Source organism: Danio rerio, chromosome 1, assembly GCF_052040795.2.
Source record: "Danio rerio strain M-AB ecotype USA chromosome 1, GRCz13ab, whole genome shotgun sequence".
NCBI lineage: Eukaryota > Metazoa > Chordata > Actinopteri > Cypriniformes > Danionidae > Danio > Danio rerio.
Genome location: NC_141021.1, coordinates 8936639 through 8961283, shown reverse-complemented (window position 1 = coordinate 8961283; position 24645 = coordinate 8936639). Strand labels below are relative to the sequence as shown.

At 35.9% G+C, this 24645-nt stretch overlaps 1 protein-coding gene and 1 long non-coding RNA gene across 3 annotated transcripts; one reads left to right on the top strand and one right to left on the bottom strand.

Annotated features, from left to right (window-relative positions):
* Positions 1-1706: 1706 nt before the first annotated feature.
* LOC141384475 (uncharacterized) lies at positions 1707-7517 on the top strand. 2 transcript variants are annotated; one of them, XR_015476186.1, is made up of 3 exons: positions 1707-1792; positions 3279-3411; positions 6994-7517. It is a non-coding gene; the product is annotated as an uncharacterized LOC141384475 (long non-coding RNA). The 2 variants fall into 2 exon arrangements; XR_015476185.2 differs by lacking the exon at positions 6994-7517 and adding an exon at positions 6177-6347.
* Positions 7518-20080: 12563 nt separating this feature from the next.
* en1b (engrailed homeobox 1b) lies at positions 20081-24124 on the bottom strand. Its single transcript, NM_001013498.2, is given in 2 exon segments — positions 20081-20876; positions 23344-24124. Coding segments are annotated over 2 exon segments (825 nt in total). The 5' UTR covers positions 23849-24124; the 3' UTR covers positions 20081-20556.
* Between the last annotated feature and the right edge of the window lie 521 nt (positions 24125-24645).

Sequence of the window (24645 nt, the reverse complement as noted above, 5' to 3'; positions counted from 1 at the left end):
ATTCCTGCAGAGACATGTTATTCATTTATGTTATTTAGAGGTATTAATAAGACCATCCTTCTGATGCATCGTCTTTTGATATTACTAAATCTTATGTCGGCAAATTTTGTTTCACTAAATACCAAGAGTAATGATAGAGCTATTCATACTCTTTTCCAAAAATAAATCAATACTGTACCTTATATTAAATTTTATTATATGTCTTTATTAAAGGGTGAATTGAAGAAAAGTGTGGCTGTTACCACAGAAATATCATGTTAGAAATAGAATTAAAATATCCTATAAACTCATCCACAGGTTTTATCCAGCAAAACATTGTTTGCAAAAATTTAAAAGTGGGATTGATGTAAATTGTATTTTTGTAACGAATATGAGGAGACAGTTTTACACTTATTTTGGCATTGTACATAGTCAGCTTATGGGGTGAGTTGCAAAATGTATTAATAACGATTCTTTTGTGTTCAAAACCTCTTTCATTATGGATAAATGTACATTTGGGCTTTACTTGATTATCCCAATCTAGAGGGAAAATAGTTTTATTTATTTAATTTGCTTATGTTGTTAACAAAATTGTACATTCATAAATATAAATTTACTAATATGAAACCAGATTTTAAGGTATTGATGACTGAAATATGCTTGTACAATACCAGTATCAACTCTCTAAACAAGAAACTCGACCCACTTTAAAATGTGTGACCTCTACAATGTATTTCATTATTATGTTATATTACATTTTGATTATTTGTATTTTATTTATAATTACCCCCTGGTATGTACATTTTTGTATTGTAAAATGTTATTTTCTGTTCTTTAAATAAATAATAAAAATGAATATTATCCACGAGTAGGAGCTAATGTGTTTCCAGACTTGAGAAAACCTCACGAGCATTAAACAACCTGTAATGTATTAACCGATAGCAACTCGCCTGTATAGCTAACTTACCTCGCCATTCACTATATCTGACTCTGAATAAAAAGGAAGGAAGGGGTTAGCACAGTTTACAGACGGGACTACTGACATTAAACTCATCCTGCTGGATGTTAAATAGCCAGGTTAATCTAGTTTACGAATGGCTTGAATGAGCAGATTTTATGCTGTTGGCTGTGCACCTTACTGGAACCTGACGTTGCAAACGCAAACGGTAAGACACGTTTTCTGCACAAACTCTGCAAATCGGTATCATCTTTTAAAAGTTGTTTTATTAAGGCAGTTTTACACATTCACCGAACAACATTTTCTTGTCCAAATTATGGCAAAGTTGACCGTGAGAAAGTCATCCGCTGTCCCGAGGCTGTCATGTCTCTGCGACTCATAGCGAACCCGGAAATATCGATACACTGCTTCGAAGGGCGCTTCCGGTGTTCAATTCCGCTGTGAAAAAGGTCTAATAGACGTTAAACTGATTTTTACCCAATATAGTTAGGTTAACATCAACCAAGCATTTTTAAAAGTGTAAAATGAAAACTGACTGCATGTGCAGATGTTTGCAGTGCTGGGTAAATTATTTCTGAAACTGTAGTTTGCTAATAATTACCGATTACATTATGAACATTTTAGTTAATAACATGTAGTCTAGGTTATTAATTTAATGTAACGTCTTCAGAAATGAGCTGCTGCTTTCCAGGCTTGGGCGGAGCCATTAGGCGATCATCGACAGAAGCAACAAACAATTCTTAAAGCTAAAACCGTCAGTAGTGTAGTTACCAGTATCTTAGCCGTTCAAACTAGAGTCACATCATGATGGAGAGGAAGAACTAACAACTTATACTCTGAACCATGACGTTTACGGTTAGTGGATAAGCAGGGCTAGCGATGTTGTAGAGAGTAACGTTTGATTTGGCTATTTACAAACGCTAGCATGTTAACAATTTTACTCCGTTGTAAAAGACTTGCTGCTTCTTCAAATCAGCGTTAGGCCATCACCCTTTTTATAAACTATTGATACAAGGTTATATAACAAAGATGTGTTCATGAATAATGCACAGTGTGAGGGTTTTTGAATAACGATAAACAGAGCAATGAGTTTGAGTTGGTAAAGTTTATGTTTAGTAACGTTATGTGTGTTAGTTTGTCATTGTTGCCATGGTGACTTACCAATATCTGATGCAAAATGTCGTTTTTTTTTTGTTAATAATATATTTATTTTATATAAATAGACTTTTTGGCCTCGGTTAGGTCAGTTGGCATTTCTGTGTGGACTTTGCATGCTCTCCCTGCGTTCACGTGGGTTTTCTCCGGGTGCTCTTTTTTACACCACAGTCCAAGGACTTGCGGTACAGGTAAATTAAGTAGGCTAAATTTTTCGTATTGTATGAGTGTGATTGATTGTGTGTGGATGTTTCCCAGAGATGAGTTGCGGCTGGAAGGGCATCTGCTACGTAAAAACGTGCTGGATAAGTTTGCGATTCATTCGGCTGTGGCGACCCCAGATTAATAAAGGGTCTAAGCCGAAAAGTTAATGAATGAATAATTAAATAAAGTTTATTATATTAACTTATATATTCAAATATTTTAAAATTGACATTAATCAAGTATCTTAGAATTTAGACATTAGTAGCTATTTGCTTTTAAAATGACTTTGTTGTGAGCTATTTGTAAACCCACATTAATAAAATCAGTTGATTGAATTGCGCAGACATAATAATAACTTATTTTCTTAAAGTTACTTTTTTAAACTTGCTGCATCAGCAATGCCTCATTCATTTTCTTTTCAGCTTAGTCCCTTTTTTAATCTGGGGTTGCCACTGCGGAATGAACCGCCAACTTATCCATGTTTTTACACAGAGGATGCCCTTCCAGCTGCAACCCATCCCTGGAAAACATTCATACACTATGGTCAATTTTAGCATACCCAATTCATCTGTACCACATGTCTTTGGACTGTTGGGGTAACCGGAGCACCTGAAGGAAACCCGCGCCAACACGGGGAGAACATGCAAACTCTGGATTTGTCTGGTTTTGTCAACCCAAAATGTACTCTTCAAGCCGGAGATTGTTCAACTCTTGGAGATTATAGATTATAGCACATAAATATAGAATGTCTGATTTTTTTGACCTATGACGTGTGGAGGGTTTTTGAGTTGATAAAAATGGTAATTAAATAAATCATATGTAAAAAAAAAAAAAAATTATATAAGAAAAACTAATAATATTATGTTTAAAATGTATTAAGTTTATGTTTGAAATGTTTTGTCAATGTAAGTGACTATTAATCAACATTTGAAAGTGCTGTAAAATAACTGACGTTTTTGTTTAACTTTTTTATATTTCACAGGTGGTTGGCTGACGTTTGACATCATTTCCATGAACCAGCACTCAGAAACACGAGAGCATCAATGATGTTGCATGTCCAAAGTCTTACAGATTTGACTTTTTTTTTTGTCCTGACCTACAAATCAACATGTACTGTAAGTGTAATATTTACTTGCATAATGATTTGTTTCTCACATGGTTAAGGTGTTTTTTCCACACTTATTTACATTACATTTACATAGCCGTTCCATAATATAGAATGAAATATTCAGATCAAATCAAGTAGGACACCCCGGATTTTTAGAAAGGGGGGAAATAATTAGGGACAATCAGTAAATTATGTTTGTGTAAATATTATGTAGTCCTTTATTCTATAAGAATATGTAATCTGATTATGAGCATTTTAAATTAAAGTAATGTAATATTGTATAATTATTAGTGCTTAATTACTTTCATAATCCAAATTACACACTGCTATGAAAAGAAAAAACTAAGATACCACTTGAAAACACTCAGTTTCTCTGGATTCATTATGTGTGGATTTGAGTAGAATGCTAATATTTAATCATTTCTACCAAATTTCAAATAAAAAAACTAATTTAGAGCTTTTATTTTTCTTTTTTTAAGGAGAAAATAATAATAGGTCAAAAAACAAACAAATGCTTTTATTTAGTTTGATGGAAAATATACGTTATTCCAGCAACAATTGGTGGAATATATCTAATTTGGTGGCCAATATATATAAAAAATTATATAAATTTGTACAGGGTGTGAATTATACATTGGTAATCATGGGGATAAAATATTGCGGTAACATTGGTTTGTGTAATACATGCTTCAGTGAATCAAATGTATGTTATTTATTTAAATGACAACTCATTTCTTAGTAAAACTTATTTAAGTTTTCAATGTTTTACGGGATTTTTATTGTATTTTGACCCTCAGTGACCACTGATTAGCTATTTCAACGTTTTGCATCTAATTTTACTTTACTCGTAGGCTATATGTGGATACAAACACCTGTTTGCAAGAAAAGTTTATTTTACATTTTCTATCTGTGATTTACAATGTCTGTCGATGCTCTAGATCAGGGGTGGCCAACCCTGTTCCTGGAGAGCTACCTTCCTGCAGATTTCAGTTGCAACCCATATTAAACACACCTGCCTGTAATTATAACGTGGTTTTCAGATCCTAACTAATTGGTTCAGGTGTGTTTGATATGGGTAGCAACTGAAATCTGCAGGAAGGTGGCTCTCCAGGAACAAGGTCGGCCACCCCTGCTCTAGATCTGCGGCTTTCAGACTGTTTAATGAATTGTTTCTCACATAGACTGATTGGCAAGATTATGCATTCACAATGGTATGAACCATTATAGGAGTGGTCATATTTGTACTATCTATTATTTTAATTATTAATATTATTATTTAAGATACAGACACTGATCAGAGAAAACTATTTATCACTATTAAACTATTGACTCTCCATACATCTTGTATTGATGTCCATCAGGGGCATCAAGTGTTATTTAGAGGCGTCAATCCCCCCTAAACCCCCTTGTAATTCGCACCCTGAACATGTTTAAAACAAACTGTTCATTTGTAATCATAAATACTCTCTTTGGAGTAAAAATAGTTACACTTTATCACTCTTATATATACAATAAATCAAATGTTTTGCACATTCACAAACAATATCTGTTGTGGATGCAATGTGATTATTGCGAGGAGTGTGAAATAGTATCCTGTAACTGTCCTGTTAGTGCGCTGTAGGTGTGCGCTAATTAAGATTCCTCAGTGTGAGATGGTGTGTGTTTACTTGAACTCTGCACCATTGTGATCGACTGCTGGAGTTAATGACTTGAGGGTAATGGCTAATGAGTGGAGGATCGACCTGTTGCCTAATGTTTACACTAATGGAAAAGCAGTTGGTCAGCCAACCCCATTAAAGCATTTAGAGCTTATAAATAAGAGCAGCCTAATATGATCAGCTCATTACCTGAGGAATAGGGAATACTTTGTTGATTGATCTTTTTACAAATATCGAGTTTTTGAAGAATGGAGGAGTGCACGTTTTATGCATATACAATGATGTTTCAGTTCATCAGCGCACTGTATGTGTAGTATTAAATACTTCATGCTTTTTGCTAGGAATAATATTCCAAATTGAGCTGGTAACATGGGATTGAACCAGATATTTGTAAAAACCCAAACCATCCAAAAATAAAAATAAAATAAAACAAAAAAATCTGAAAAATCTATCTTGCAAGAGGTCTTGGGTTCATTAGGCTTCTGGTGAAAGTTAAGAAAGTTGGGTGCTTTCACATCTGTGGTTCCATTCATTTGGTCTGAACCAAGGGAAACAAATAATACATTGTAGCATTTTTCTGCCGATTTTGGTTTTTTTTTCACACCACACTGATCGCTTTGGTCCGAACTAAGAGGCAACCTCCCGCTCTCCCTCGTGAAGCAAATGCGGAAGTAACTGAAACTGCAATTCATCAAAATTCTGCTAGTTTATTAGATCCAACTGCTTTTTAATGCAAATTTCAGCCAATCACATGGCAGCAACTCTATGCATTTAGGCATGTAGACATGGTAAAGACGATCTGCTGCAGTTGAAACTGAATGGGGAATAAAGGTGATTTAAGTGACTTTGAACATAGCATGGTTGTTGGTGCCAGACGGCCTTGTCTAAGTATTTCAGAAACTGCTGATCTACTTGGATTTACATGGACAACCATGTCTAGGGATTACAGAAAATTGTCTGAAAAAGGAGAAAACATCCAGTGAGTGGCAGTTCTGTGGGCGCAAATGCCTTGTTTATGGTCAGAGGTTAATTTGAGGTCAGAGGAGAATGGCCAGACTGATTTGAGCTGATAGAAAGGCAACAGTAACTAAAATAACCACTCCTTACAACCAAGGTATGCAGAAGAGCTTCTCTGAATGCACAACATGTCCAACCTTGAGGCGGATGAGCTACAGCAGCAGAAAACCACACCGGGTGCTTCTCCTTTCGACTAAGAACAGGAAACTGAGGCCATAATTTGCACAGGCTCACCAGAATTGGACAATAAAAGATTGGAAAAACCTTGCCTGGTCTGATGAGTCTCGATTTCTGCTGTAACATACGAATGGTCAGACCTTGGCATCAGCAACATGAAAGCATGGATCCATCCTGCCTTGTATCAACAGTTCAGGCTGGTGGTGTAATAGTGCGGGGGATTGTCTTGGCACACTTTGGGCCCATTAGTACCAATTGAGCCTCATGCCAACGCCACAGCCTACCTGAGTATGGTTGATGACCATGTCCATTCCTTTATGACCAAAGTGTACCCATCTTCTGATGGCTACTTCCAACATGATAACGCACCATGTCATAAAGTGCAAATCATCTCACAATGGTTTTTTGATCATGAGTTCACTGTACTCAAGTAGCCTCCACAGTCACCAGAGCTCAATCCAATAGAGCACCTATGAAATGTGGTGGAACGAGAGATTTGCATCATGGATGTGCAGCCGACAAATCTGCTGGAACTGTGTGATGCTATCATGTCAATATGATCAATACATTTCTGATGAATATTTTTAGTACCTTGATGAATCTATGCCATGAAAGATTAAGGCTGTTCTAAAGATAAAAGGGATCCAACACGGTACCAGTAAGGTGTACCTAATAAAGTGGCCGGTAAGTGTAGATGAGCATGTAAAGTGTGTTTTTGTGTGTGCCTGAACATGAAGGAAACGAGAGAGAGAGAGAGAGAGATGCCTGTTAACATGCTGCACTGGACACACTGCTCTTTAAACACAGATTGATGGAGTAATGTCACGCTACTCGGAGGTCCATTCAGTGAAGGGCATAAGGGGGAACTGACATCCGGGCCTCCTGCACAAGTATTTCCATGTCCTCCAACGCTACAAAATCATAAGATAAAATATTTTCATTCATTTTTTTTATGCAAAAATTGTACTTGTCTAATGGGGATTTGGTCATGATTAAACAGTGTTTGCATGCATAACAGTGACTTTGAAAGGAATGTGTGAAGTGTGTGACACAGTTCGTCCGTTGATTCAAGGCAGATTTGGGCAGCAGCTGTGTGTGTCAGGATCTCTTTTTTTTCATAGACATCTGCGACCGCTCGATGGAAACGTGTTTTTAACCAGTCGTCTCGGCTTCTTTAACACGTCGCAGTAGATTTCGCTTGATTCTTCACCACCATGAGTGTGTCACAAGCTTCTGATTAATAATCAGGAAATACAATTGCAAAAAAAAAACCAAACAAACAAAAAGAAAATGTAAATATTTTAGTCATTGCTTTATGACAGAAAATTGATGGTAAATATTATCAAATGATATTATCAGGCCTCTTTTATAGGAGGTAACTGCTGATAAAACGTAATATGTCCACTTCTTAAAATCCGCAGGACTACAGATAATCATTAAAAACATTTCACTTGCTCTGTGACAAAATTAATTGTGAAAAGAACCAAAAAATTGGCAGTTTATTCATTAAACAAATTATTCAAGCACTTTTTTCACTTCTATTTTACAAGATTAAAAAAGAAATAAACTATCATTTTGGCAGCACCGTGGCTCAGTGGTTAGCACTGTCACCTCACAGCAAGAAGGTCCATGGTTCGAGTCCCGCCTGGGTTAGTTCCTCTGGGTGCTCTAGTTTTCACCCACAATCCAAAGACATGCGCTGTAGGCGAATTGGATGAACTAAATTGGCCAGAGAGTATGATTATGTCTAAATGTGAGAGTGTATGAGTGTTTCCCAGTAATGGGTTGCAGCTGGATGGGCATCCGCTGCGTAAAACATATGCCAGAATAGTTGGCGGTTCATTCCGCTGTGGGGACCCCTGATAAATAAGTGACTAAGCCAAAGGTAAATGAATGAAAATAAATTTGGTTTACTTTATTTTGACATTGCTTTGTGATTTAAAAATGAATTTGTAGATAATGTTAAATATTCAGCACAATTTTTTTTTAGGTTTTGACAGTTTATTTACCAGGACAGAATGAATTTTTTTATTTTTTTTTTTGTAAACTTAAAATTGATTTGTATTTATATTTTATTTGTAAGTAGAATGCAGAATATGCATCGTTTGAAATGGGGAAAAATGCAAATACATCATAATTGAGTACACCCCATTTTGAAAATGAATATTTTGATCCAATTCTCAGTAAATATAGGCAGTGTATTTTGGTGCATTTAAACAACACAGATTTAATAAAGATATATTTATCAAAATTATATTTTAGTCACCAAAAAAATTTAGAAATGGAAAGATAACACAATTGAACTCAAGCAAAATGCATTCATTTATTCAATTTCTTTTCGGCTTAGTCCCTTTATCAATCATGGGTCGCCACAGCAGAATGAGTTGCAATAAAAATTACAACCTACAAAATTTCAACTAAATTTATTTATTTCTTTTTTGCTTTTCTTGAGTTTTCCTCTTATTAAAATGTGTAATTAATAGTTTTCTATAACATACATTTGGGTGTTACCATAGGTTATTTTGTTAGATAATAATAATTAATAATAATAATAATAATTCCTTACATTTATATAGTGCTTTTCTAGACACTCAAAAGCACAGGGGGGATCTCTAGCTAGCTGCTGGCAAATAAGAGATAAGCTCCAGATTTGGCTTCAGATTTCGCTGACTGATCTAATTTATATGCACAAATATAATATTGTCTTTCTATTAGATTATTCATTTAAAAGATAGAATTGTGAGGGGTGTACTTATATATGCTGAGCACTTTATATTAGGGCAAAATGAATATTTGAGGAAATATTTGATTTTAGATGGGTTTGTGACTGAAAACTGAAAACAAATGCAATATACATAAAAACTGTTTTGTATCTGCCACTAGCTTTTTATTACACAGCAAAAATATCTGTTTATTAACAGTTTTAGTATTTTGTGATTCACAGGTGTTTTCCATATATTTATGGTTGTGAATTGCATTATGGGATGTTGATCTCTGCTCTATTGACTTTTGATGTTGAAATTTAACTGTACAGTTTAGCAGTGACTTGTAAGTAGTTTGAAATTATAAGAAATAATGGTGACGCAATGGCGCAGTAGGAAGTGCTGTCGCCTCACAGAAAGAAGGTCGCTGGTTCAAGCGTTGGCTGGGTCAGTTGGCATTTCTTTGTGGAGTTTGCGTCTTTTCCCTGTGTTTGTGTGTGTTTCCTCTAGGTGCCCACAGTCATAAGACATGCACTGTACGTATCTGCAGTGTATGAGTTTGAATGAGAGTGTTTGAGTGTTTCCCAGTGATGGGTTGCAGCTGGAAGGGCATCCACTGCGTAAAACATATGCTGGATAAGTTGGCAGTTCATTCCGCTGTGGCGACCCCAGATTAATAAAGAGACTTAGCTGAAAAGAAAATTAATTAATGAATAAGAAATATTGCATAGAGAAAAAATTGTGGCGTCACGGTGGCGCAGTGGGTAGCAAAATCGCCTCACAACAGGAAGGCCGCTGGTTCGAGCCCTGGCTGGGACAGTTGGCATTTCAAGAAATATGTCTGAAAATGTACTGGCAGTTTATTACAAGGTTTTTGTAACGTAATACACAACACAACCCAGACAATGCATCACTTAACTATAAAAAATGTTCATAATGTCACTATTTACAACTTTTCAAGGTTAAAAGTTGTTGGAGAAAAGGTCAAGGTCCATTAATACAATTTAAAAGCATAAATAAAACAAAAAAAACATGAATCAGAAAATACGGAACACTACTATGATATTTCTTACCGTGTATATTTGAGTGTACTTCCATTATATGATAACATTCCTAAAATTTCATGACTGAAAATTGTCTGTAACTAGTATCAACCACAGGCCTCTTTCAAATGAAGAAACTGCCAGCACAGCACAATTTATCCGCTTCTGAAAATTAGTCAGGACTACAGGTGTCTCAAACAGCAGCACCTGTTGTCATGGGACAGATCAGCCTGCGATTCCGATAAACCCTGATGCATTCCAGCGCATTAACCGTCTTTACGCTCGTCCAGCCATCCCACCCTGATCCCAACACAAACTTCCTGAACATCCATAAGATGATTTACTCACATGGAACAGTTGTTGCTGTAATGCGTGAGTGTGTGTGTGTTTTTCTGGCCAGACACATAGAGAGCTTATACACAAGACAAAAAAAGAGGAATGGGAGAGCAGCTTTCGGACCACACATATCGGGGGCTGTGTAAAAGGCCTTCTTCATGCTCAATGCTGTGCGGCTGCCGCAGAAATCACTCAGTGTCTTGAGCTGCTCCTGACGTCTGAAAGAGTGAGACAATGAGTGAATAAATGAGTGAGAGTCGGTGAGTGAGTCAGTGAGTGAGTTAGTGAGTGAATGTGAGATTCAGTGAGTGAAGCTTTTGTTCCCACGTTCGCAACACTAACCTCCTCATCTTTTACTGATACTGAGAGGATGTCCTTTATAATTGGTGAATATGACAGCAGCCTTACTAGCTGCGAAGTACGTGTTAGCCCCACACAATGTTATCTATTATGTTGTATGTGTGTGTGTGTGAGGAAGTGAATGAGTCAAGTGGAGGTGGTGTGGTTTATTGGTTCTGAAATAGATTGCCGAATCAGTTGAACAATCTTTGACTTTTTTAAAAGTTGAAATATTTTAATATTAAAAAAAAAAAAATTACATTCACTTCCAATGAATGTGATGCATCTTTGTATTAAAATAGTTTATTTCCTTCCAAAATAAACAAAAATGGTTTAAAAATTATTTAATTCATTCCTTTTCCTTCGACTTAGTCCCTTAAACAATCAGGGGTCGCCACAGCAGAATGAATCACCAACTTATCCAACATATGTTTTACTCATCTGATGCCCTTCCAGCTGCAACCCAGTACTGGGAAACACCCATACATACTCATTCACACACTCTGTGGGGGGAACCGGAGCACCCAGAGGAAACCCACACAAATACGGGGAGAACATGCAAACTCCACATTAATGCAAATTAACCCAGCTGGGACTCAACCAGTGATCTTCTTGCTGTGAGGTGACAGTGCTAACCACTGAGCCACAGTGTCGCCCCTAATTACAAACTTTTGATACATAATGCATTACTTCTAACTATTATTAACCATATGGTAAAGTGTAGCCATGCATATTTGAAACGTATACACATAATGCGTTCTCTTCATTTTGTGTCATTAATGTATTTAATTATTTGGCTATTTTTCTCTTTGTCTACCTTTAGTTCGTTCATTCATTTATTCAGTGAATAGTAAACATCTGTCAGCTCTAATGCTGGAGGGATGCTTTTCAAAATAATTATACACAAATACATTGATACATAATAAATAACATGAACACACAGTACCGGTCAAAAGTTTGGGGTCAGTAGGATTTTTAAATGTTTTAAAATAAGATCATCCTGCTTACAAATGCTGCATTTATTTAATCAGAAATACAGTAAAAAATTGTAAAATTGTGAAATGTTATTGTACTTTTAAGTAATGTTCAAAAGTAGTTTATAATTTAATTTAATAATTTATTCCAGTGATTTTAAAGATGAATTTTCAGCTTCATTAGTCCAGGCTTGATCCTTTAGAAATCACTCTAATATTACTACTACTACTACTACTACTATTATTATTATTATTATTATTATTATTATTATTATTATTATTAATGGTAATAGTAGTAAATTGACTGACTGGAGTAAAGTATTAATTTAATTTGAAACTACATACAATAAGAAAGCAGTTGTTTAAAATTGTAATAAATATTTAACAATTTAATAAACATTTAATAAACATTCAATTTAATAAATGCCGCCTTGATGAACAAAATCATTTTCTTTAAAAAAAAAAAAAATGACCCCAAACTTTTGACCGGTTGTGTAGTTTTGCAAAGACATCAAGTAACACATTGTTACTTCATTGTTACTAAGTAAAATCACTTTTATAAGACAGTTGTATGAACAAAAATTGCATGTTGGTCTGTTTGTAAAAGTTATTTTATTGTTATCACCATTCAGAATTCAAACTTTTGTTCTAATTAAATGAAATCATCTTAAGGATGAATTTCCACACTTTTCTCCTCTTCTGTCGGCTTTACACTTCAGCTGTAAAGTTGATGCCGCCCCCTGACCCATACCGACCCTCCAGTTTATATTCCTGCGGGTGAAAGCCGACGCTGCAGACCACCCCTCCTGTACAGTACTCCATCAGTCCCTGGTACATATTAATGTTATTTTCGGGTCATTTAACTTTGCAGTGCAGGAGGGCTAGGGGCTGACGCAAAACCGTAAATCATGGAGCTGTGGAACAGGCTGGTGCCATAACAGATTATCATATGGATTTTAGGTGAGGTTAAAGTATAGTTCCTGAACTGGACCTTATTTGGTAATAATACAGGCACATGCAGATGCGTTGACAGGGATGTTTCAGCACTGACACATATATAATATATTAACAGGCTTATCTCTTTATATCCGTTTAAAAAAAAAATAACAAACTTTACCATTTTAAATTGCAAACATCCTTTTTTTAAGCAATTAAAATGACCCTTTATATGATGTCAACTATTAAATTGCATTATTTGAATAGAAATGAAATTTCCTTGCTGAGACAGAACAATAGGCTGCCAAATTTGTCACTGATCTGTAGCCATCACATACTGTATGAAGAGAGAGAGTGGAAAATGTTGTGGTTTTGCTCTTATTGCTCAAATTAACAGAGATGCAATGTCTTATTTTATCATCCTAAAAATGCTTTTTGTTGCAACACTTATAAACTGCCATTATTCAATTCATAAATGACAATTAATGACAAACCAATCTGATTACATTTGTTCAGTCATACATCGTTTTAAGGGTTATACTTCTTAACTGAAAACAGCAGTTTTAATTTTGTGGCTTGTATTTGTGGTTAGTTTAGTGAAATAAGTTTTGTAAGGAGGCCCTTTTCGGATTAATTCTCAGGGTAAAGTAGAATTAATATTATCAGTGATTCCTTTTTAATTTAAACATGACCAATAAAATTATACAATCAAAGTATTAGAATAGTCATGCATTTATATTCTTAAACCATTTGTTTCTTTTGACAACTTTGTTTAATTGAATTAAAATTTGATTTTCTATAACAATTTATTTTTATCAAAACGTGGAAATAGTTTAACCATGGCCTTGGCATGCTTTCGATTAATAAACAATATAGTTGCTATTTTTAACACTTTTAACGCATTGGTTCTAAAAAAAGAAGACATTTGTTTTTGGGGTTAGAGACAAGTTTAAAATAACCTTAAATGAGTAAAGAATAGGCCTGGCTAACTAGGCCAAACATGTTTTCAAGTAATAAAAGCAATACGATTTCTGATAATCTGTTCTTTAAGAATAGTTGATCTTAAAAATTCTCCTTTAGTATAATCTCCTATTCAAAGGCGTTTTGTTCTAATATTCCGCTTCTTCACTGACGCTCTGCGGTAATGCTCGCTTCTCGGATCCTGTCTCCTCAAAGGTGGGACGATCGTTCATTTTCTCTCGCGGGGAATGACATCACGGCCCGCGCAGAGCCGCTGTGACAGCCGTGTGCTAATTGAATATGACGAACTGTTCTCCGGCTCACCTCTCGCCACCTCGGGACTCCAGAGCCAGCGATGAGAGACCGAGAAGGAGATTTCGCGATTTCTCCGCCTTTTGAAGTGCAAGGCCGACGGTGAAAACATAGCCGCTAATGCTAGCGCGTATCGTGGAAGGCCTTGTCTGTCTGTCTGCGTCTGCTGGAGACGGTAAAGTAATACCACATGTGAGAGGCACGCGGAGTGAAGAGCCTCTTGACCACCCATCGCATATGATGATACCAGGTGTCCCGCGCTTTGTTCTCTTTGTGCGTGTACCTTCGTTATATAAAAAAGCGGCCTGACAGGGATGGGCTCTGAAAATCTGCACAGCAGATGCCATTGTGAACGGGGTGAACACCCACTGTTGTCCCACGATAGGACCCCTTCTGTTTGTAATTAGAATTCTCGTCAACTTTTCTTCTTTTCATATATGGGTCAATGACGTGACACTTTGTCCGAGTATATTAAGTCTTTCGAAAATAGGCTACTTAAAAAATAGCCTAAGAAATAAAGTCAATTAATTACAGGTGATATTGATTATATTAAGATTTTGTGGGGAGAGATAACTGTCCGGCGAGCAATATTAATTTGCAATGGCAAAAAATTAAGTTTGTCATTGTCACATGACACTGGCACTGTCATTAAGCATTGCTTGTTTTAATTTGATTATTTTTTTAACCTACTAATCCTAATAACAATGGAGTGTTAAGAAATCATTTTTTTAAAAACTGTTTTAATCCTCTAATTGCAAAGCGATGTAACAAGACAACAATACGAATTTTGAGAACATAATGTGACTGCCTCATAACTCAAGGGTCTGTCTGTGTGAAAACTGGAAATTAGAGTCTAGTAACTTCATCAAATCTACGCAGTTAGCTAAACTCAGATTGTTGAAGTTTTGTATTGTTTATTTGTTTAAGTTTAAAAATGCCTGTATACTAAAGAAATAACATTATGATTAGGCCTAAATTACTTTCATGTATTTGTCAGACATTATTTATTTAATTGATTCATTTTAATAACTAAACAATTAGGCCTAATTTAAAAAAAATAATAAAAGCCTAATAATTTTGAAACTTTTTTGACTGATTGGCTGTGCCTCGAGCTACGTGAATTTGACCGCTATTTGTACAAATATTATTTTTTCTAAATTTTATCGTTTTGATATCCTTGATGATTGACGTGTGAAAACTCCCTTTAAAATCATATGCAACAAATACAAAGTTGTACCAAAACCAGAACTTTTTCGATTGCTGTGGTTTATGCTCATACTCCTCTTTTGCAAAGCCTCCAGCAGTGCGTTTATGTCTGACTTTGTGCAGCTGACCAACTGGGGTGGGGGGGAATGAAGGTACTTGGATGTATCCACCATGTAATGTTCATTTATCTGCTCCCACATTTGTGGCTGCTCTCCCAGTGGTCCTAATGCCTACACTGGCGCATTGGGAGGTTTCAGCATTCAATACCATTCTTTGTTGAGTCGCCCCACCAGTATTGCCTCTGTATACATTTGTCACACATTTCAACAGCAAAAACTGAAGTGATGTGGACCTTGAAGGAAGGGGGAACAGGTTTAGAATAGGACTGTGCATTTGCTTGACCTTAAATCACCTTTTACACTGAATGGGAAATAGTTTCCCATTAAAAAAAAAAAAAAAAAAACTTCAAGCATTGTACAATCTCTAAAGTGTTTAATTGTATAAGTTTCCAGTGCAAGTGTCACTGATATCATACTTTCCCAGAAAACCAAACTGATTACTTCACGCATGGCTAAATTCCATGGGGGATTATTTTTAAGTTAAGCATTGATGCAGTCGCAGTTTGTGATTGCAGCGTGCGCACAACACAATCACATGTTCTCTGTGTACAAGCACACTGCAGTGGCGTCGAGGCTGTAGTGTTGTGACGCGAATAGCCCCTGAACCGCTGGCCCCCACCCACAGCGTGTTCTAATAGGATTACCAATCACTTAGCTCCTATATTTGCATCCTTTAGTCCTATTCAGGGTCACTGGCCTCTTCCGCTGTTCTTTGATCAATGATGCACGATGCCTCTGGTCAGCGAGGGCACACACCGAGACAACCAAGCGAGGCTGTGAAATTTGTGCCGGCGATGCAGCAAGCTTTTCCAGTCTTCAACCCTAGTGCCATGGCCTTCGCCTTTTCTATTGCTTTCTCTGTGCACTTGCCATTTCGCAACGCATTTTCAATTCACTTTGAAAATAGTCTGTCGTTCTCTTAGAGAACCTTAAGTTTCTAGTTGCAACTACTCTGCTAAATAATCTCAGTAGTTTTATATTGTATTGCTTTCATTTGCATAGATATTAAATACATGATGGTGCATGCTAGCTGTAGGGCAGAGTGTGGGCTATTGAGCACGCGCTGATCTCAGCTGCCTTTTGTTTTTAGCTAAGCACCTGCTGAACGAAGCACGGCGGTTTTGTCCCTTTTTTGATGCGGCATTTATATATATTTACAAGGTGATGAAAAACCGACATTGAGTAGGTTCGTTATATACGGTAATTTTTCTAATTGGCCCACATCAGCAAAATGTGGGAAAAAAATATGAGCATTGCGAACCTAGACGCCTAAACCACAAAAAAAAAAAAACGATTGTAAATAATAACTTATTGCAATACAATTTTATTATTAATAACTAGTAATAATAACAAATTTTGAACACCAATTTATTTTTATGGCTTAGTCTGCCTTTTGTTGCTCTTGAAATGCGTTTTACTCTATTGGCTCTTTATTTTAAATATCATTAAAAGTTCTTACAAAAACCTAGTGATGCAAGTTTATTGTTTAAACAATTGCATAATATTATACTATTTGAATGATGTGTCAAAGACTTTAACTCCAGTTTATTATACGAAAGCATTTAGCAAATTAATGCGTTTAAAATATTTGATGAAATGCCAAGCCTTCAAAATAAACAAGTAAATAAACAAATAAATAAAATAAAGCCTAACAGTAAAATAGACAACTGTCTATTGTGCGTAATATCTACGCGACTGTAGCTGGGCCTTGCCATGTTTTTGTGTGTGTGTGTGTGTGTGTGTGTGTGAGAGAGAGAGAAATAAAACAAATTTTACACATAATATCTCGCATGTTATGATTTCATTTGCCATAGCCTACGTTTAAAGACATGGACTTCGTTTGTTCTTTAAATTCAATATAAAAGCGCTTTCATACCATCTTACTACATGTACAGAAAAAACACGAGGGATTGGTTCGTCCATACGAAGCAAATTAATTTCAAATAATGAATGCTGCTCTAAATGTAATGAAATAATTCCATCGTTCTATTGTGTTTAATAAGTAATGTCAATCGGTTTATGGCAATTAATATTTAATGTACAGGTGTTTTTGAAATGGTTCTCTGTGTTATTTGTGGGTGCGTTAATTAAATTCGCTAAATGCAGCAGTTCCATTAACAGCAGAATAATTAACCAATATAAGCCGCCTGCGGGCTTCTGTGTTTGGAAAACCCCTCGTATTCCACTGTGGATGGCTAAATATTTATTAAATCAACAAATTCCTTTCTTAAAATAAGGATTTGATGATATTTTTATGTAGTCTATTATATTGAAAGTCTTTTAGTTATTGTTATTCTCTGTATAGTTATAATAGCAGTTATAAAATGTAGTATCCTAAAACGGAATAACACTGCGTAATAACAATTAAAATGTAATACCAACGCAAATTTACTGTCATTGCGCTTCTTTACACTAGCCTACTTATCCGTCCTTATATTCTGTAATTTAGTTTAGTTTTAATGCCGCTATAACACACACACACACTGACCTTTAAGTTTGTCACCATCATAAACACATTAATGTCAATAAGCGTGTGTTTCCATTTGTATTTTATAATGACCTATAATAACAGCTTCATATTAAAGAACTGTTTACAGTCGTGCAAAAACAATTGACCAGCAATTTCATGCAGAAAATTGGGAATTCCACACGATTTGTGTCAGTACGTCTGCAACATCTCATAATGACTCATCGTCTAAACTAAATCCAAGCAGCACCAGCAGAACACCAGTTCAAAAAGCGTACAAAAAGCTTTTGGTATGACACAAAGATAAACTCAAACGAAAAAAATATGACAAAAACAATTCATCTTTTACGAACTACTGACAACATTCTAAAATAATTTATTCTGACCAATAAATAATGATGCATCTGAATTGACTTGCCCTGTTTAGAGACATTTCTAAGTCAAAACATTGTCTTTATAGAATTGCGAGGCCTGGTGAACTAGCAAATAGTTGTTGTTTTTTTCATAAATGCGAAGAAAGCGTTATAAACGGCCTATTGTAGTTGTTTCGTTTACAATGTATTATTGTTTATTCTAGGGAATGGGCCCCATTAACGTCTCTTCTCAATAATACATGTATACTAGTCAATTTTACTTCAGGATTTTGTGAATTACATCTTAAGATAAGCTTGTAGAAATTCGTCCCTTGATAAATTGCTGTATTCTGTAAAAAAAATCCTGGTTGCCTTTAATTTTTAAGCTGAATTAAATTAACCTTATGAGTCCATTGAACTTATATCATGTTAAACTGACTTAAAACAGCTTGCGTAACTTAATTAAAATAAAATTAAGTTAGAACATGATTAAATTACTTTAATAAGTTACAATAACCTAAAAACAATTTTCTGTCAGGACTAATTATTTATATATTTTTAAACTTTATAAAAATGCGTGTACATTGAACTTAATGCATTATCCGAAAAATAAGAGAGGCTATAAACCATTGCAGTAATATATATTTTCTATTCCCTCTGTTAGTTTAAATGATTGTCCGCAATTGTTAACGATTTGCATTGGTCTTTATTTTAATAATCGCATATGTTTTACATAAAGACAAATATATAATTATTACTCACGCAAATAATTAAATATCAGCATTGACGGCTCAATGACCGGCAGCTTCTTCTATTACGCTAAATTTTCACAACAGATACTTCATTGCTGTCAAAACGTTTACTATTTTGATAAGCATGGCTTCCCTGCTGCTTCGCGTTAACACAATGCGTAAATTGTTCAGAGAGAATGTAGTGTTTTGAAACATGCATGATTTTGTTTTGACTGCTCAACTTGACCTTTTAACCTCGAGTTTCCCGATTCAGTTCTTTGATCCCTAGACTCCTGCACACCGCCACGCAAAGACACTTCTATCCGCAGCCAATCGAGCGCTGCTTTGCTGCACTGCTGATGTGATCGCAAGAATTCAGATATGTGACGGCAACATGAGAAAAATATTTTTATGGTTTGCAATCGACATCCAAACAGTTTATTAAAAATTATTTGCGGTCAAACATGAGATACGTCGATGCGAATTCTGATAGTTGACTAAAATCGAGTCCTGCAAATATGGAGATTAATGCATGTGACACTAGGCCTTAACACGCATACACACGCGCGCGAAAAATATATTATCTAAGATGTTTTTCCATAGGGTTAAATATTACTCATCTTAATTAGTAGATATTGCATCGTCTTATATTTCAATAAGCCTGGCATGTTTGCAGAGCACAATGTGTTTGGCAATACCGCAGAATTTAGCTTCATAATTTAGATACATAATGTGTCCGATCATCTTGCCTATGACAACAAAATACTTTTCAAAACAGTTTCATTTTAAAAGTGTGTGTGTGTGTGTGTGTGTGTGTGTGTGTGTGTGTGTGTGTGTGTGTGTGTGTGCGCGCGTGTGTGCGTGCATGCGTGGAAAAATAAAATACACTGCAGGCCAAGATAGTATTTTGGAAATATTACAATTAAATTTGTTAATTAAATAGTTAATTAAACTTTTCGTCCTTAATACATCATGAATTTATATATTACTTTATTCATTTTGGAAATGATAACAATTATAATGAGAACGTTTTTAAAAGTTACACACTCGGAAAAAATGCACACTTCCCTTGCTTTATATTAAATGCCAAACTTAGCCTTAAAATAGACTCCTAGAAAGGATCTCAAATCATAAAACTACTTAACATTGGACTATACGTAAAACATTATTGTTGCAATGTATTCCACTACCTTATTTAAAAAAATAGAGTAGCGCAGAAAAGTAATAAATTGTGATGCATTTATTTAAAAAATCTCTTACGGTCATGTGTCATTTGTTATATGTTAAAAAGCTGCAGATTGTGTAATTGTGGGTCTGTAGACTAGAAAAAGAAAAAAAGCAATGGCACATTCTACCTTTTTATTTCAGACAACATAATCTGAACATATTAAAATCTTTGGCTTGAAGCGTTGGTTCAGTCACGCATTTGAAGAACTGTGAGATAAGGGATTTAAGAGACAGGGCTATCACAAAAACTAACAAGCCTGACACTTAGGCCTACTGGAACGGTGAGCAACCACATTGGGAAAGGAGAAGAAACGTTAGAAATATTCAGCAAGTAAGGAGCAATATAGACATCCCCTTACCTGGAATTAAATATACACATCTTACAGTTTTGGCTATATATAAATTTTCATAGTGTTCGTATTTAGATGCATGTCCATATAGTGTTTGATAAACAGAAATTTGTTTAAATATCGCATCTTCGTTTCGCAGAATTCGAAGACATTTCCTTTTCATTTGATTCATAAAAAATATGAAAAATCACTTCTGTCGGGGTCAGCGTCCATGACCTTCTTAAAACACAGGAGCCGGGCCATTTTTATTCGCTATCTTCTTTTTCGTCTTGAACTGTGGTTGTGGAATGGTTGTAGAGTCCTTGAGCCATGAGCTGAAGAGCAAGGCCGTTCTTATAGCCAGAAGCCTTTTTGATTTTGGCCCTCTTATTCTGGAACCAGATTTTTATTTGCGACTCATTGAGGTTGAGTTCCTGGGCCAGAGACTGTCTTCGCTGCTCCGTAATGTACCGATTCGCCTGAAACTCGGCTTTAAGTCTCTGCAGCTGTTCAGCCGTGAAAGCAGTTCTCGGTCGCTTGTCTTCCTTTTCGCTTTTCTTCTTTTTCAATTTTCGTGTCCTTGGGCCTAGTGTAGAAACAACAATAAAACGAAGACATAAATATCACAAAGCAGAATGAACACTACACACCCATACCTGACAGAAAATACCTCGGTAGGTGAGTGAAACGATTGATGCCGTGTTAACATAAGGGCCTACCTGACATTTCAGGACAAGCTATTTTAGCCGCACTCTCTTTAGAAACGTCGATAAAAAATTCATACTGCAGTTCATTATGCAGCGCTCTCTATTTCATTGCTGAATAAACAATAGGTGTTTGCAATGACCTCGGCTGACATGTACATGTGTAATTGCCAAAAAGGCGGGGAAGGAAAATGTTGCTGAATTAATAGAGTCAGTCATGTTTCTAAACAGCAAACTACATTATTTGTGACCTTTAAATGTGTTGTAAATTAAACAGATATTTAATCATAAACAATATGCAGGCATGCGATAAAGCTAGCATGTAGGCCTCAGTCCTCGGTTGTCAGAAAGGCTTTCACCCGCAGATCAGAGCTGTAAAGCCGAGGCAGTCTTTGAGCAAGTCTGCTTATTACAAAAGCTATTCATCATATAATTTTTTAGGTTGCAATAAATGAATGGAGTGGAGAAAGAATAACGTTAAGCATAATTTTCTTTTATAACACTACTTATTTTCTTGGAATACTGTAGCCTAATAAAACTAAACGACAACATGTCGACACATTAGCAGTTCTCCATGTGTATTACAACAATGGCACATCGAATTCGAAATGGCGTTGTTATTGTCGGTCACACAGAAAATTTAATCGATAGGTAATCAGTTTTTAAGTTCTGATGTCCCTCTCTTAAACTGACTATTGGGTATAAACATATTTCTATGCTTTAAATAAATAAAACGTTTTAATATGCAAGCCACTATTTGTTTTGATTTGAAAGATACATAATGCAATAATGCACAAAATAATACTTAAAAATAAATAAGATATCTATGTACTGAAAAGAAGTTATATTATAATTGTATTTTTGTATTATAAAAAAATATTTTACATAGACAATATTGCATTTGTAAGATGTGTTATTGTTCTACATATTTCCTTTTAATGTTTATGAAAAATTCAGCGCCTATATGCAAGCTCATCCATGCACAGTAGTGCAATTTAAAGAAATAAAAGACCTGCTTACAGGATATTATGCAAAGTAAATATCACCACGCATATGTGATATAACACGCACGTCAAGAAAACAATTTCCTGCATTAGCAATCAACTACTGAACAGAACCCATAGTCTTTCCTTCAGGAAACTGCACTGGGATGATCAAAATTCTGCTTGCCGTCTGTGAAAGTCCAGTGTCTGATAGCTCAATCAGTAAGTCAATCAGTGAAGTCAATCAAAGCATCTTTTCCAACAGCCCAGTTGACTTTGTGTCAGGTATGCACTGTAAAATGTTTCGTCGGATAGTCTCAAATTTTAATTCGTGTGTTATCATCGAAACGATCTGGTTTTTAGATAACACAGATAATTTAAAATCTCTGATATCAAATTATTACATTGGGCTTAAGTGTCAAGAGCAGGTAGAAATAAAATAACTAGAGATAGAAACTGAACACGTTTCAGGTACAGCCTGACTAGCATATTAAGGAGATTCAAAACACCAGATAATTTATCTTTTTATCTGATCCTAAACTGGTTTGGCAAAAACCAGTGTTTTTTTAAACACACTTTGAACACTATTATGTGCATGTAAACGAATTTCCTAAAATCAAAAGTTAACTACAAATAAGGCTATCAGCATTAGGTCATCGTGGATTTAACAAACGTTTCAAAACAAACTTGCCCTGGCACTTTGCCGCTTTTTCTTTTGGCTATAATGTACTTACACAATAAACTCAAATTCTTTCACATTAACACATTAAACCCATGTGGTCACAGACAAAGAATAATTAAATGTTATTTAAGATGTTACTCATCATAACTTATAATAGCACCAATAACGACCATAATATGCAGGCACATTGTGTTAAGCAATAATTTTACAAATTAACAAATATTTGTATTCCTATAATTATTACAGCCTGCATACCCTACTACTCGGCTATTGTTAATTTTGGTTGTTTGTTTTAGCCTAAAGTATCACTATTTTGTTTAGAAAATGCTAGAATGTTGTACAGCAATCAAAATTAGATAGTTTTTTTTACGTTTTGAATGCATCAACTCGCTTTACATGTTTATGCCGTCAACACACGTGAACAAAACGTGTTTCTAGTTTGGTTTAAGGCCTAGGCTAAGTGGCAATTGTTCGCTCATACCGCAAAACAACACAAGAGTGTTGAATAGAAGTGAAAGCTTCGGACTCTCCGTAAAACGAGTGAAATTACTATAACACACAGTGTCCGACAAATAGAACAAAGTCACAATCCACTGAGCCTAAAAAAATTAACAAAGTTTTACGCGTGCATAGTCTATCGCTGTTCGTGAATCATACTGTGCAATTAAGAAACTAGCGCCTTACCAGATGAAGGTCTGTCCGAGTACCTGGTGCAGTACACCCACGCAGGCCATAGTAAAGGCTGTGATTCTTTAGCTGGCGGAGTTCCCCCGTTGGCGTTCACCATCATTATCGACGGCGTATTCTCCCCGTTCCTTGCTGCGGTAGATCCATTTCCTTCGAAATGCTTTACCGAGGACTGCTTTGAGGATGGCGAAGACGACGAGGACGAAGAAGTGCTGTCACTACTGCAGTTTGAATCCTGGCAAAGACTGCTATTATGCGACGGCCTTATTACCATTGGGTTAACATTCTCCCTACCCGACGTTTGCGCCCGATCCCTACTCCCAGGATCTTTCTTGCAGCCGAAATCTGGCCTTAAAATATTGTCGATGAAAAAGTTCGTGGTTCTGTGGGCTTGCTGCGCAGCCTGGTGAGGTAAAATCGGAGGAGATGGTATATTGGGTGAGAGCGAGACGCTCTCAGACTCAGTCGAATCACGACTATTTTGATCCTTTTGCTCGTCCATGACAGCTGGATCGTGGTCTGCACACCAAAATTCCACTTGTTGCAATGAACAGTATCCGGATAACAACAAACAAGAATGCAGTCTATAGTGTTAAATTAAAGGTATACGAAATACCTTAAAAGAAGCGACTGTCATAGCATCGGAATGCTTTCCGCGATCAAGGCGTTTCAAGTGTCAAAACACACCCGTTATTCATGTCAGACAATACATCGCGCGATGCTCCGCAGTCCCTGACTCGCTGCCCCGTGTGACAGCTCGCGCTTAACAAACTCTTTCTAAAATCACTGTGCCCCTCACATACTTTTTTTCCTTAACCGGAAGCACGTGAGAGAGACACACGTGCGATGGACCAATGGGGTACCAACATCCTTGGTGTCACAAGAAGAGAATGTCCAATAGAATTTTACGATCTTATGCAAATAAAGAATGGATGGATTTCCAAGACCAAATAAGCCGGAGAATGTTAAATCCACTCTAATGAGGACTGGATGTTTCTGGATAGGCACTGGCTTTGACAGATAGATCCTAAATTGCAGACAGATAATTCAGTATTTAGGTGCTCCTTTGTATTTTGTGTTGCCAAAACTAGACCCTAATAACATCGCAAATAGCTCTTTTCTGAGATCGTTATAATGTAGGTTTATAGGCGGCTGACGGAGTTAAAGAAAACAGGGGTGAGGCTTCATCACATCTGAGCAAGATTATTATTCTGTGTGAGAATAATTATTATTCTATTGTCATAGGAAAGGAATTATTAAGAAACCGAAATTATTATTTAGAATATTTATTATTATTAT